This window comes from Sparus aurata, chromosome 21, assembly GCF_900880675.1.
Source record: "Sparus aurata chromosome 21, fSpaAur1.1, whole genome shotgun sequence".
NCBI lineage: Eukaryota > Metazoa > Chordata > Actinopteri > Spariformes > Sparidae > Sparus > Sparus aurata.
This window is the reverse complement of record NC_044207.1, coordinates 15,080,872-15,096,226: the sequence shown is the minus strand read 5'-3', so window position 1 is coordinate 15,096,226 and position 15,355 is coordinate 15,080,872. Positions and strand designations below refer to the sequence as shown.

Sequence of the window (15,355 nt, the reverse complement as noted above, 5' to 3'; positions counted from 1 at the left end):
TACATTATCATGATAAAATCGCCAAAAAATGTGAGCTTTTCAGCTGTGATTAAATGTATTTAGCCTCCACTTAAATACTTGATTTTTAATCAGTGAGTCGTCCTCACTGTTACATATTGCACTGCATCTCTCCTCTACCAATTATAATCAATGTCTTGTTTCTGGTGATGAACTGCTTTGAAACAAGCTGTGAATTTGTACAAGAAGTTTTACGTCATTACTTTCTTTAATGTCTTAATCAAGTTTCCATCTGTCGTCTGAAATGAGTGAGATCCTCTGAGAACAGACCTCTGTTGAGTCCCCCTCTGGCTACGCTCCTGTAGGCAGCTTTTTCATCAGAGCTGCAGTCTGAGTTCAGATAGCTTGAAACATGCAGAAAAATGTCAGAGCAGCTGATAAACAGATTGATGTAATTCTGTCTTTTTCTGCTATTCCTTGTGAGGCCAGCCCAGCAGTCAGCAACTGCTCATTATTATCCAGTCTGTGTGTGTCTGTGTGTGCTTTCATCTAATGAGGAAGACTCGAACAGTGCTGAGGAGTGTGTGTGTGTGTGTGTGTGTGTGTGTGTAGGGTGTGTGTGTGTGTGTAGGGTGTGTGTGTGAGCACTCCGCTACATGTACATACCCATTATGAAGATGACCTTTGGTTTCTTCTGTTCTGTACAATAACCTGTCAGGGGAAAGAATATCATGGTTTAACGTGTGGTGAAGAGCAAGACATGTGCAGCATACTGTACACACACAAGCACGCACGCACACACACACACACACACACACACACACACACACACACACTTTTTTTTACACACATAGCCAGTGGTTGTGAATGTAATGTATCTAATCTAAGTGCTCCCAGCAACATTTGCTCTGATAGTGTACTGAAGTAGCAGATCACATGACATGGTTAAACTAGATTTTTGTATCAATTATGTTTATAAATATGGTCAGAACAAAATACTTTCTACTCATATATCTTTAATATTATTATATTTTTAATTTGAAAGAAACCTTATCCATATTTTAATTCTTGTTATTCTTATTATTTGTTAACTAGGATGCCTGGATGAGAAGCAGAATGTCTCTTGCATTACTTTTACTTCTGCATACTTCCTCCCAGGGCCATTTCTGTCTTTTTTTTGGGGCCCTTCGCAAGATGCTGTTCGGGGGCCTCTATTTTGTCAAACTACGATGGATAGATTCCTAACCCTTTCAGTGATCCACAAAGATGCAACAATCTATTACATTTTAAGAGGAAAACAGGCTAGATCAAACATCTTAAGATGACCCACCCTAGCAGTTGAACTGAAAATGAAAATACAAAGTAAACAATGGGGATCCTCTATATGTCAATAAATGAAACTGATGCAGTGTTCCTCCAAAATGTTTATTTTAAATTGCAAAACATTTTTAAACTTAAACATCCTGGTCTGTCGGGTGTGCTGAAGGCGGCCACAACACGGCGCGGTAGACACCAGATCTAACCAATCGGTAGAGAGCAGACCTGACCAATCAGCAGGCCAGGTGCCAGGTACTTTTCACACCTTTTCCATCGGGTTACTCCTCAGATATTGAGACTGGACTTGCAACTTGAGGGGGCCCCCTAGTGGTGCGGGGGCCCTTTGCACCTACATAGACCACATATAGCAAGAAATGGCTCTGCTTCCTCCAATGCTGTTGTTGAGAAACTAAAACCTAAACACAGTCACTGAAACGCTGGCATGTGTCTATTATTTCTCCTTTATGATACCTCACCCGCTTCAGAATAAGGAAAGCTGTGACGGCATTGTGGTCGTGGTATATTATGCCTGTTGTCTACTGTTAATGGGTTGTTTCTGTGTTTTTTGTCATTGGTTTTTAAAACAATCTGCAGGGGATTGTGAGTTTTAGTTTGCCTGGTAAACACACCAACCTCTTCGGCTGTCACAGCTAAAGTGTCTCTGGGCTTGTTAGGTAAAGCAGAAAAGGCCTGTTGTTCACAATGTGGCCCACTTTGCTAACACATTTCAACCCCCAGCTGCTTTTAATACAATCCAACCACACATTTTAGCTAGTTAACTACTGTCCACTTTTAATCTTGATGCTGGCATGGTGAAATTGGTACTGGACTTCTTAACATGTAGGCCCCACGCAGTCAGGGCTACAGGGGCTTTATCCCAGAAACGGTTGTCATCCACAGGCTCACCCCAGGGGTGTGTCCTGTCCCCATTATTTTATATTCTATATACAAATGACTGTAGGAGTAACTACGGTGGTAGGCATCTCCTGAAGTTTGCAGATGATACTGTTTTAATAAGTCTGCTCCAGGATGGAGAGGTCGATCATGGGCCAGTTGTGAAAGACTTTGTAGAGCGGTGTGACTTAAGGAAAACCTCCCACTCAACCTTCCTAACTATAATCAAGGGCTCACTTGTTGAGTTGGTTGAGTGCTACAAGAAACTGGTAACAGTGGTCGATAAGAACTTGAACTATGACCTGTAATCTGCAAAAAGGGCCTGCAGAGACTTTATTTTTTTGTGTAGACTGAATACTTTTAATGTGGACAAGACACTGATGGCTTTATTTTATAAATCCTTTATTGAGTCCATTTTAACCTTTTGTTTAATTTCTTGGTATGGGAACCTCAGTGCAAAAGAAAAATCGTTTGTTCAGTATTGTTAATGTAGCCAGCAATAGGCATGCAGCAGCTTTCTTTGGCAGATATCTATGACAGACAAGTTTTGCGGAGGGCACGGTCGATCCTGGCCAGCTCTGACCACCCGCTTTTGGAGGAATTTGTTCTTCTCCCTTCTGTGCGGAGACACAGGTCCTCAGGATAAAAACCAATAGGTTTAAATTTTCCTTTTTTAATAAATGCTCTTAATTTGCACTAAACCTTGATTGCACTGCTCAGCAGCACTTTACTATGGCTACTATTTCAATGGTTTGATACTTTTACTTTTAATCAATGTTCCATGTCCTCTTTATGTTATCTTAGTGTTTTTTTTTTTTTTGCCCTCTACTATAAATCAAATTTCCCCTCGAGGGACACTAAAGACCTGAACTGAACTGGTCAATGCCCTAAAGCTTGAAACTGTTACTATTACGTTTGGTTAGAGTTTAAAAATAAAGACTCCGGGGTCAAGTTTGCAATAATGCATAACACAAAATGTCCGATAAGATTTTCAAAATTAACTTTGCTGACAAATGCTTTGCATTGTCAGTTATGTAACTCTGAATTACCCTGGGTGGAGTAGCAGGAGACCTGGCAGGAGGCTGAAAAAGTTGGTGTGTTTACCAGAAAAAATACATCTCATGAACGGCTATCAGCATCGCAAGATGAACAGACACAATCAGAGCTGAGATGTCTATGTGTTATCAGTTTGAGCCAAGCCTAGAGAATGCAACCAATCGAGGGCTTGAAAGAACAGCAGTGGGATCTGTAATGATGCTAAAATGATGGCAGTAACTGGAGCATTCTCTCAATTAGTACAACAGCAGTAGGAACAATAACAGTTATACGACATGAGGGTTGTAGATTGTGTTGAGAGTTTCGCTGTATACAAAAAGTATTCATCATTATAAATGCGGCTCATGCAAATTTGGCAGCCAGCTTGTGGACTTAAAAATGCAGCGTTTGTGTGCCTTTAATCAGACAGGTGTCTTCCTCCTCCTCTCTGTCCTGTGTCTGTGGCAAGATGATGTTAGCATAGTGACAGCTAGCTGACGAGATTAACATCAGGAGTAACAGTGAATCAACAGACGAGCCCTCCTCCATCTCCAGTACACAATCAATACTGTTGATGTAGGGCAACTGTGATGAAAACACACATGCACATACGCACACATGCACGCACGCCCAGGCATGCACGCACGCACGCACGCACGCACGCACGCACGCACGCACGCACGCACGCACGCACGCACGCACGCACGCACGCACGCACACACACACACACACACACACACACATTCAGACATCTGGTTACGTGACAGATGTGGCATTTACTGAAATGGAACAATATGCCTGTGATGAAATGCTGAATGAAGTCGGCTGCTGGTTTATGGAAGGAAGAGAGAGAATATGTAACAGCTACTGTAATAAAAGTTTGATTGATTAGATGTGGTGTTGTGCTCTGTGGCTCATGGAGGAAGGCATGGAGCATGTTTATATGTACGTGGTTTGACTGTTTACACTGACAATCAGTCAAAATCAATCAGTCCATCGACTTACTATCCATGGTTCCTTCAGCATACCCAGTTTCTTCCTCCTCTTCAACCTGGATAGAAAGAAAGATTTAGACGTTGTTCCATCGTTTGTTTATCGCATATATATTGTTTTCTTTCTTCTGTGCCACAATAGCTGTCATCCTTTCGATGCATGTTTGAGTGATAACTTGTGATAAAGGAAGAGACTGACACAACGTGGCTAAAAGTACGTGCACCACTGTAAAGCTCAGTGTGGTGGCTCCGGTCTTGGCCAGTGGCAGTGTCTAACTCTGGCTTATTAAAAAATAAGAATAGAGGTGGAGTGGATTGGAACTGAGGCGGGGCAAGAATTCTGGTTGCTGACAGCTATGTAGACAGCTTTATATCGTGTGAGTGAATAAAAACTCACACTCTGGACGGTTGTCATGAAGAGATTTAGCCTTAGAAATCAAAGTTCATTGAAAAACATAGAGTTAATACCATCACAATATTGCAGTATTTCAAGTTTTTTCTTTCCTGCAATATTTTTGTTTTGAGCCTGCTGCATAGACACATTGTGTGCATACATCATGCATGATTATTCAAAAGCTGTAAACTCAAACTATGATGACAGGATAGTTAGCAGAGGTAGAATGAAAGGTTAAAAAGCAAGACAAACATGGCTCCAGACAGGAACTATCAGTGAGAGAATTGCAAGCAGCAGTGTTGAAACTGGAGTTGTTGAAGGTAAGCTGAGCCTAAGTGCTAAGCAAAAGCTTAGTATTTTCTATAGTCTAAAGTTTGAGAGAAACGAAGGTCGTTGGGGATGGACTCACTTTTGAAGCCAGCCTCATGTGGCCATTAGAGAAACTGCAGTTTTTGGCTTTTGATTAGTAAGCCCCTACGGTTGCCGCTTGGCTAAGACCAGAAGCATGCCGTGTCCTTATACTTTTGGCCATGAAATGATGATGAAAAGTGGGCAAGAGTAAATCAAAAAACTGACACAAAGAAAGTGCAGAGCACTGAGTGAACCCTCAGTCAAACACACACACTGAGCCTCGAGGAAGCCTGAAACTCTCAGCAGCCTCATTCGCTGAATTGTCATTATAGAGTCACAAACACAGGCCAGAGTCAAACGGGGCACAAAACATTGGTTAAAAGACATTTATCTGTTTCGAAGGGAATTCTGATTCATTCGCCTTAAGCGTCGTTCTTATATTTGCGACCAAAAGTCTAAATTTTTAAAGTCGCATTGCTGCAGATTTCCATGGTTATCTCTTCAGTTTTGGCCGTCTGTATAATTCTGGCACAATTAACTGATAATGACTCCTGTGTTAGCATTCCAAAATCATGAATTCTTAAGATTTAACAGCCTGATGGCACACCGATATTAATAAAGGAGTAAAAAGTTCAAACAGAATGATTACACTGAGTTCACCCATGACAGAGAAAAGAGCAGAAATCTGTTTACTTTACTTAGCCAAAAAAAAAAAAAAAACAATTCAAAAAATCATTTTTTGTCCTTTGTTTTTTAAATAGAGATAAATCCTTCCCTGAGGGTGGAGATGGTTCAAAATTGAAATGTTAATGGATCATTTCAAAGGCACACAGAAACAGATCAGTCATGAAAACACCAAGGTGTGAGAGAAGAGAGGGAATGTCACGAATACAAATCAGATTTTGTGTTTCCAGTTCGTTGCCAGGACACACAACTTGAATGTCCCCTTTAATCGGTGATACTGATGTGTTTTTTTCAGTACAAACTGGGAAATGGCTGCATTATCTAACACAATCTAATAGTGTTTGCTGGCAGTAGAAACTATTAAAATCGTGCCACACATTTACAAAAAATCAGCCTGGGAACATGTAATCTACTGTCTCTACTAGCCATGTCTCTCAGGCACGCTGCTACGTGCTTCATCACCTCCATGTTTCATGTCACTTCCCACCGAAAAAGCAATTGAATGTGTGAAAACGGAGCATCCGACTTCCCGTTAGAGAGAAAAACATCTAATATGCACATAAATACAGCGTGAGATTACCGTCTGCAGACTTTGTGCGGGTGGAAAAACATGTTATTATTCTCATTTTCGTACTTTGTCCAAATAATTTGGATAACAGGCAAGAATGCACATCCTGGTGTTATATCAGGTGCAAAAATAATATCGAGAAAATACGTGTGCTCGCTGAAAAGATAAATATGTGCTCTAGGAAAAAAAGTTTAATTCAATCTTCATCAGATTGAATCAGCATGTCAAACCCTGTCTTTAATTGCATAAACATGAACGCATGAAATTGACTTTTACAGCAAAGAACTTCCCAGATATCAGTTACATATTGGTCAAAAGGATGTCATTTGTTTCCTGTTTCCTGTCTATTCTTGTAATGACAGATGTGCCCAACTGCCTTAACCCAAACTATGATCTCCCTCTAAACCTTCCCCAAAAGATTTTGTGATTAAACCTAACTGGACTCGAACTAGAGTGTGTAAAGTGTCACACCATAAACAGATTTTTCAACGGTGATTCCGTACCAAAAAGGTGCAAACAAATAATCATTCATCATTTCAAATACTTTGCTTGCCTAAAAGTACTAACAGCACACTGGGAAGAATACAAAATTCATTCACTCATTACCCTACTTCAGTATGAAAGTCCTACCAGCACCATGCCTTTGTGACAAAATACCCCTGCTTGATATTAACAGAAACTCATTATTTTGTTTCCATATTGACCCAAACTTTGTCCATAAAACACACAAAAACAAATGCAAAAACAAAGTGACTGCCTGCAGAATGCGCAGAATGTGTAAAACTACATAAACATTCAGAATTTCCAAGTTCAAAACTAACTTCTTTCACTGATTACATGATGCGGCAATCATCCATTGGCTGGCATGTCAGTAGCTCAGGGGAGAGAGGAAAGACGAAGGGGTCTGTTGTAGTCTCTGGGGCAGGCAACAACAAACTTCATGGGTTTATTAGCTAAGAATCAAGATGCAGAGGTTGGAGGCCATTTTATAAACACTCATATTACTGAATAGTGGCGTTGCGGAGTGTAATATAAGCCATTTTTTTAAGATAAAAGTATATAAAAGCATATGTGATCCTAGTTCGTTGCTATTTCATGGCCATTTAATAATGGAACACTGTGTTTTGGAATAAATATTTTACTGAAATTGATCTACTGAATGGTTAGGAATAAGACACAGCAATGTTTGATGCATGACAGATCGAGGTGCTTTGTTAGTGAGCTGCCAAAAAACGGTGAAAATGCTCATTTGTTTGGTTGTGTGTTGATTGTAGTGGCCCGATGCTGTTTGATCTACAAGAATCTAAGCTTTTCAGCAATATATGGCATGAGAACACATTTAACCTGAGGAGTTGTGTAGATCGCCTAGACATAGTTGTTTTGCCATGCAGATGAGCTGGACAACCCATCTCATGTTGTCCTGGACCTGGAGGTGCATGGGATCAGGAAACGGTCCGATAACTAGTAAAAACTGTACTGGATGATTAAACCGGTCCTCAGTTTAAAATCACAAGAAGATGATAATAGACAGGATTCGAAAAAAGATCCCAAGAAATCTTTATTCAGTCCCTGAGAAGATGCAGTATTCAGTTTCTTCACCCTGTAGCTACCCTACAGTAGGTGGAGTGTTGGTGTATCTCACTGAAGTAATTGTGTGTGAATTATAATTTTCTGCCTTCGCTCTTAGACTGCAGCCAAATAATGAAACTGACTTTTCTTGGATTTTACCAAACAATTTTTTCAGTATGGGGATGGCTGACTGTCAGTACACTAACAGCTTGGCATCATGCAGACAGATGATTGCAGGAAAAAAAAAAATACAAGCTCCCTTGACATTTCTATCTATTACAGGCTCCGACCTTGTACTGCTGTGAAACTGACTTCTAATGGTTGTGATTTAGACATGTGGCGGCTGGCAGAGGGGTCACAGTGAAGTGGAGACGCGGTTACACTCAGAGGAGACCCAGAGCGAAGTGAAGCGGAGCTCTGTTCGTGTTAAATAAATGCCGTCAATGTGGGGGAGTGCTGGGTGCCAACGACGAGCCAGCTTGGCATGCGGGTACACCAACTGGTCGGATGAGTCAGAGAGAGGGAGGAACACATGCACAGCACGCATTGCTTACACGTGATGGAGACAAGATAGGCGTATAAACACACACAAACATTAGTTTCTTTATTCATGGGAAGTTGATGTTCGTATGTGGTACACGCAACACATGCCATAAACACACACTCCCACGCAAACATCCATAAAAACAACGGCTAAAGTCTGTATCCATGTTCGCAGCTCTGTGATGCTGCAATGCTCATTACACACCGCGTGGAGCAAAACCGTTAAACGGATGCAGGCAGGACAGTGTTTCCTCTTTCTTGTCCAATTACTGCCGAGGAACAAATGGACCAATGACTGACAGACCATCATCCCTACAGTCCGACAGTGCTGAGCAGTCAGCTCATTAGAATGCAACATTGTCAGATGCAGTCTAAAAAAACTAGTAATATTAAAGAAGTAGCTATTTCCATTTAATGCTACATTATACTTCCAATCCTCTACATTTCTAAAGCGAATACTGTATTTTTTTACTCCACATCTACATTTTTACAAGATACGAGATTTGAACAAAACAAAGAGGAATGATATCGTTTTAAAATATCTATTTGGTAAAGGTGAAAGTCATCTACATAAATAGTAACTGAATAAAAGTTTTAAAGTATCTGATATTAAAAAATACTTCAGCGTCAAAAGTAATTTTCCTTTTTTTCAAATCCCTTTGCAATTGAAATATATTATTTAAAAAACCCTACTTTGGCCATGCTGCAGAATGTAATCTGCAAAGTAACTAGTAACTACAGTATAGTTATACGTAATGGATTCAATTACAATATTTGCCTCCTTAATGGAGTGAAAGTATGAAGTAGCAGCAAATTGGAAAACTCAGTACCTGAGTAGATGTACTTAGTTACATTCCAGCATAAGGTTATGTAATGACATGTAATTTGTTCTCCAATTTATGTTACTAATAAACAGAAATAAATGCATTTATGATTAATAAGTCCCCCAGATAAAATGTCTGTGATAACTTTAGTTACATGTTAATTTGCAGCCTCAGTTATTCGTACATCAACTCAACTAATGAACTAATAAATAATGATGCAGTCTAGATAATGCAAATGCACAACTACTACTAAGAAGATGAATTGTTCGTCCACTGGGAAGAGTGAGTTTACTCAGCAGATGTGGAAGCTGTCTGGAATTTAAAAATTAAAAATAAAACCAAACGAGCGGGGCGGCAACATCATTTATCTCTCCAATATTCCTTCCTGCTATTATCCCCTCACATCAGACTCTGAGTGAGTCACCTGTGTGATCTAATCAAATAAGCTGCGGCTGTCGCCCTCAACTCACTAGATTCAAAGCTCAGGGCAAAAATATTGAACTGTCATGTCTGTCAAAATGAACCTGGAGACGCTGTGGGGTGCTGAAAAACTCCTCATCATCAGGCAGCAGCTCCGTGATGTGCATCACTTTTTGCTACGATGTAGCGAGACGAGACGACGTAAAAGACGTAACAGACAGAGAGGGAGACTAGAAGAGGCGTGTCAGTGTCTCATCTGCAATCATTGTAATCAGCAATCAATCAATCATCCTGTTAATGCTAACTGTCCTTGTGGTGCGTTTAGGAACAGCAGGAACAAGTCCTACTGATTCTACCTTTAAGTTTAATAGTCTTTGAATTATATTAATATGACGTGAGGTTCAGTTAACTTTGACCAGACATGGCTGCTAGAAATGTCTCCTTCAACTTTTCATTTTTTATACTTTGAGTACATTTCAGAACCCATACTTTATTACTTTTACTTAAGTTAACAGGTTGAATCAGTACTTCTACTTTTAAAATAGTCTTATTTTTTATTTTATTTTATGATTTACTTGTATCAGCACTTCTACTTAAGTAAAGAGTGTGTGTACTTTTGACACCTCTGACAGACAGAAAAAATCAGAGAAAGTATATCTCATTCTTTAATTCTGAAAGATACGACAGCCTAATATTAACTGAAGGTTAAAGATTTGTTCTGTTTGTCTACGTTTGAAGATTTATGCTCGTAAATGCCATTTTTGTTAAACTGACACATTTACATTGTTCACATTTAGCCAGATATTAATGAGAATAAAAAAAATATACCATCAAATAATGAAATGGACTCACAACCACACAGGATGTTAGAACTAGAACTAGAAGCGGTAAAGAGCAGTAACTAATTGGAGGGAAATATTCATGAGACCTGACACCAGAAACCCAAAAATAGCCGCTTGGCTCTTCTGTCCCGCTCCTCCGCCACCTTCTGTGGATCGGCACGCTAACGAAATCCGTCTCCTCCTCATATCTGAGGGCGCAAATATGGGATGACAAGGCTGCACGCCGTCTTCGTTCCACTTCACAGAAAAGGGTGTCACTGCTCGCCACAGGAAGTGCTGCACAGTGACGTCGCCGCCTTCAACGAGCCGGCTGCTGTTTTTGTTTTGTTTGCACTCTCCTTGTCCTCGAGCTGCTCTGTCACTCCCTCTACAAGGACTGCCGCTGTATTTTATAGATAGACCGACCAGGCTTTATTCCTGGATCCGAATTTGTCTGAATGGTGATGAGTAGGTGACTCTGGTCATTAACTATCAACCAGTTCTTTCTTGTCCGTCATGACTGAGAGTGTTTTATTAGGAAAATTACAGCTGGTCCAGGAGACCAGGAGTCTCTCAGCAGGGTGTTGGCTGACAGGTGACATCCAGCTGTGAGTAATTGTCAACAGGGCTGGTGAGGGTTAAACACTGTGACGAGCCAAGCGGACAGTAAGAGATGCACATCAAGGCTGAGGTTGAATAAGCGCAGCCTTTGATACCTTAAGTATCGGCAGCAATTTTAATTTCACATTGAAAAAAGTCCATTTGTTTTGGACAGATGTTTCCTATGACTGGAACATGCAATATGGACCGTATGCCAGAGGTGGACAGTAGTTAAATGCATTTACTCGAACTGTACTTTTGCAGCAGTTGTGGCTTATTGCTTTTTTCAATTTTGGCCGATTAAGATGATCTTTTGTGCTTCTCCTTATTGTGAAGTAAATACTGATTGCACTGCATTGCACCTCGGAACACTGCAGAGCAATAAAGAACCTCCATCAGGCAGAAAGCCACCAAATATAAGCACAAAACCTTGAGCTAGAGAAATTAAATAGGAGCTAAACAGAAAAGCTGAAGAGCACTAGGCCGAGAGAGCTGAGCAATTTGTTTGCAGACACTCGGAGGAGGACGGAAAATGAGACAGAGGGTCAGGGCTGTGCTTCGCTGCAGCGTCGGGATCGTGTGGAGGAGCGGTGCCCGTCTGCTCCCTCGCCAAGTATTACACAACAGCATTCTCTGATTCCGGATATGTACTTTGTTGAATCATCCAGCCTTTGAATTCAGTTCACCGCTTGCCATTTTAGAAAATTTGCAGATTGTCATTAATGTTTGGCAATTGAAAAAAAAGAGGGGGCAGGAGATGTGGAACAAGAGTGTTTGCCCTTTACTGTCGGTGATTCAAAAAGTATGGGATAAAAATGAAAAATATAAAAGATAATAACGCAGTGAAAGGACGGTAAGATTGAAGTTACCGCGGATGACGCAACCCGAACAAGGTTGTTACGAAGATGACTGAGCCGAATGGACAGAGTTCAGATGACTTTTCTGCTCCTTCTCCGGTCTTAAACAAATCACACTGAGGGAGTTTTTGGCTTCACTGTCTTGCTAAACACCGCAGAGGACTGTCTGTGTGTAAAGTTGCTGCTGTTTGGATCAAACTACATAATGAAAAAAATCAAAGTGTCCGACCCTCCTCCACATTCAATCGTGATTTCTTACCTCATCGTACTTGCAAGCAACATCTGCCAGGCTGCTGGTTTCCCCCAGTACACTGAGGTCCAGCTCACTGGGACCTGAACACAGAAAAGCAGAACAATCATCAGACTGTGATGGAACCAGAGATTCTGTTCAGTCACTTCAAAATGGCTTATTTCAAAGGAGGGGGTATGAGTGTAACTAAAGATTTTAAAACAGATACTGTAGTGACCTTCATTCTGTAGTTATCACTCATGCAACAATAAACTGTATTTGTCTTATGGGCAATTTAGTTCCAGCCGTCACGAGTGCCACATTTAATTCGTCTCTCATCATGTTTCATGTAACACGTGTCTTCTCCATTCAAACTTTCGGCGTTTCAACTAATGCCATCTTAATCTCAGTAGTTCTGTATTTCAGTATTTGTCTTGGAGCCCATTGTGATGTCTTCTAAATGTATATACAGATGTTCTGTATATAATGATGTTCCCCTAATTATGCAGCTTTACATTATATTGCCAACATTGGGCCCAAGGCTGGAAAAAAAGGTTGATTAAACAGAAGACAAAAGACAAAAGAAAGGAGCAGATCTTCATGTTAAAGAAGCTGGGGACAGAATCTTCAGGGTCTTTTGATAAATAATAACTCTTACTGTTGTTGAACTGTTTGATCAAACGTGAGAACAGTAAGAACACCTCTTGGGTCGTCATTTCACATGTGCTGTCAGCTGCCGAATCACACGACAGTAAATGACACCACTGATTTACTGTCATTTGATGTTCAGTCCGTGCAGCACAATTCAAAGAGGACCATAACATGTCTACAATCAAGATTAATGTTGGCCTCATTGACTCTTGAACCTGAACTAAACTGGAACTTCCTGTTGTCACAAAGCTGCCGAGGGGTGATGCTGTGGCAAATTCTAACACATAGCATCTTCATTCCCTCTGCCGGGTGGAAATGGGTCGTGAATAACACTTCCCCTCGGCAGATTTTATTTCCTGCACGCCAGAGCCCCGCTGAATAGACAACTGGGTTAGCGTCTGTGAGGATGCAGCTTCAAACGATTCCAGAGAGGTGGCAGCTGTGAAATTCTTACATGCATTACTTTAACAGACCTCAGAATGCGGCAGATTTGCAGTGAAAATCAGCCAGCAACACCAGAAATCGGCCCGTGCCCCCCCCCCCCATCAGTTGACAACCTAAGCATCAGCAGCATGTCATCTCTCCCCTTGGAAAGTGAGCGGCTGAGGTATGATGGCGTGGACACTTTTGTTTTGCTGTTGAGGCCCGGTGATGTCAGGTGGCCGAGGCTGCAGTCGTCAGCAGCACTTCGGGTCGGTCCACATGTGCTGCTGCGATAATCATCCTCCCTCTTGTGAAAATACCCCACTGGAAGCAGCAGACGGACCTGGAGGCAAGTGTTTGCTCCAGCCACTGCCAATCTATTTCTGTTTCCCACAGCTTTTTCTTTACACTCTTCTGCGCGAGCAGATTGATGCAATTTACCATTCCTCTCTGAGACGACACAAGGGTTGAAGCTGCAGATCGCGCACATGTGGCCCAGATATCTGATTTTTCCGATGCGTATTTCCGAGTTTGCGGGTGCAGAAATGGACCTCTTCATCGCCCTTTCAGTGTGCACTCCACTCTGGGTGGAACACCTATTGAGAGGCTCCATTGTGCAGAAATCATATGCAGAAGGACGTCTTGACAAATGCACAGATGTCACGCGGCTCTCAGATGCAAAGTGGGCCACATAACTGCTGCATATAAGTAGACTGTTATTTCAGTCTTCAGTAAATCATGCCCTAAATGAGGAAAAGATCTTCTATAACAGCGAGTGACATGTTATCCTAAAAAAACAACATCATTCTCAAAGTAGAAGTGAACGGATGCATGGGTGAATCTAAACGTTTCTAAATGCTCCCCAGAGATTCATTTTTGAGATTTCCCGAGCTGTCTCGAGTGGTTACAAGTACACCTGCGGCTGGTTGGTGGTTCAGTGTCCTGTCATGACTGCTCTCAAGCACGCAGAGAGGAGCTGTGGGAGAGTGTGTCCTGGTAGCTGTCAAGTAGCACAAGGCGATTTCGATGTCAAGGATCACTGGAAATGTGAGCTTCCTGTGGGTCAAATGTCTCGTCATTATGATCCCGCGTCGTTGAACTGTCTTCAACTGTCCATTAACAGCTCCATTTGGCCGCTCGCTCACTGAGCTGGCCTTCTCGTTGGGCAGGAGTCCTCCTCTCGTCTCTGTCTGAACATGTTTTCTCCTCCTGAACTATTCTGGGGTGCCATATGTTCTCTCGTGGTGATTCTGCACCTAGTGACACGGGCCTCAATTCCTTCCCGACCGGTCTGTTTGGGCGAATCCGCTCCAAACTGTTCATCACAAAAACACCCAAGTGATTCGGCGTCGCGTCGATTCGATTGGTTGTTACTAGCCTACTAATAACCATCGTACATGACATATTCTTCCTACGCAGCCTCCCGCTGTGCCGCAACTGTGCCCGAACATAACGAACCATAAACATTAAACAAGCCAAGTAGATTTGCAGAGCCCAAAAGCACAAGTTGTTCTGAGAGGGCTTTATGATCGGAGCAAACACTAGACCATCAACACGTTAGAGGAAACGAAAAAAATAAATTAAATCTGGCTAAAAAGTGGAGGAACCTCGGCCAGAGCAAGATGATCAAATTTAAAAACATGTCGCACAGCTTTTCATCTGTACGCCATGCTTCATCCACTGAGCTGAAGGCATGATTCATTATATTCTGATAGACACGCATTGAAGACACACACTGGTTGGCTGTGTGTGCCTTTGCAAAGTAACAACTCTTCATTTCAAATCCAATTAACATTTTTGACAGAGCTATAAACAACAAATCCAGAGTCTTGGAACAGAGTCTAGAGGCTGATTTATGACAGCCCAGTTGCCAGGATAAAATGTTGGCAATTGACATTTGTAGAAAATGTATCATAGGGAGAGGACGGGTGGTGGAGTTACAGATGAGGAGGCCAAATCGGTGACTGCAGTTTGGGACTGTGCATTTCAACATTCATAAGTGTAACACCGCTGGATATTTTTAAGGAGCCTCGGGACATTTATAGATGTGTTTGTGTTGTTTCCAACAATGTTAACCCTAACTAAGTGTTTTTTGTATGTTAACCTAACCCGACTCAGAAACACATTGTAGTCACAAGATAGAACTAAAACTGAACTTAAAAAAAGGGCACAGTTTGAACATATCCGTGGTTTGCAGTCATGTACTGTTGCCAACATTCTGACAA

General features: G+C 41.5%; 1 protein-coding gene and 1 long non-coding RNA gene across 2 annotated transcripts in view; one reads left to right on the top strand and one right to left on the bottom strand.

The window, feature by feature from the left end:
• The window catches only part of ak5 (adenylate kinase 5), a 78,206-nt gene that overhangs the window by 19,491 nt on the left and 43,360 nt on the right, over positions 1-15,355 (bottom strand). Inside the window, exons 8-10 of the mRNA XM_030401990.1 lie at positions 12,087-12,160; positions 4,210-4,255; positions 625-669 (exon numbers count right to left, since the gene is read on the bottom strand). Of these exons, the coding sequence (XP_030257850.1) occupies positions 625-669; positions 4,210-4,255; positions 12,087-12,160 (165 nt within the window). The remainder of the gene's footprint in view (positions 1-624; positions 670-4,209; positions 4,256-12,086; positions 12,161-15,355) is intronic.
• The window catches only part of LOC115572161 (uncharacterized), a 31,815-nt gene that overhangs the window by 6,909 nt on the left and 9,551 nt on the right, over positions 1-15,355 (top strand). The gene's annotated exons all lie outside the window — the stretch shown is intronic.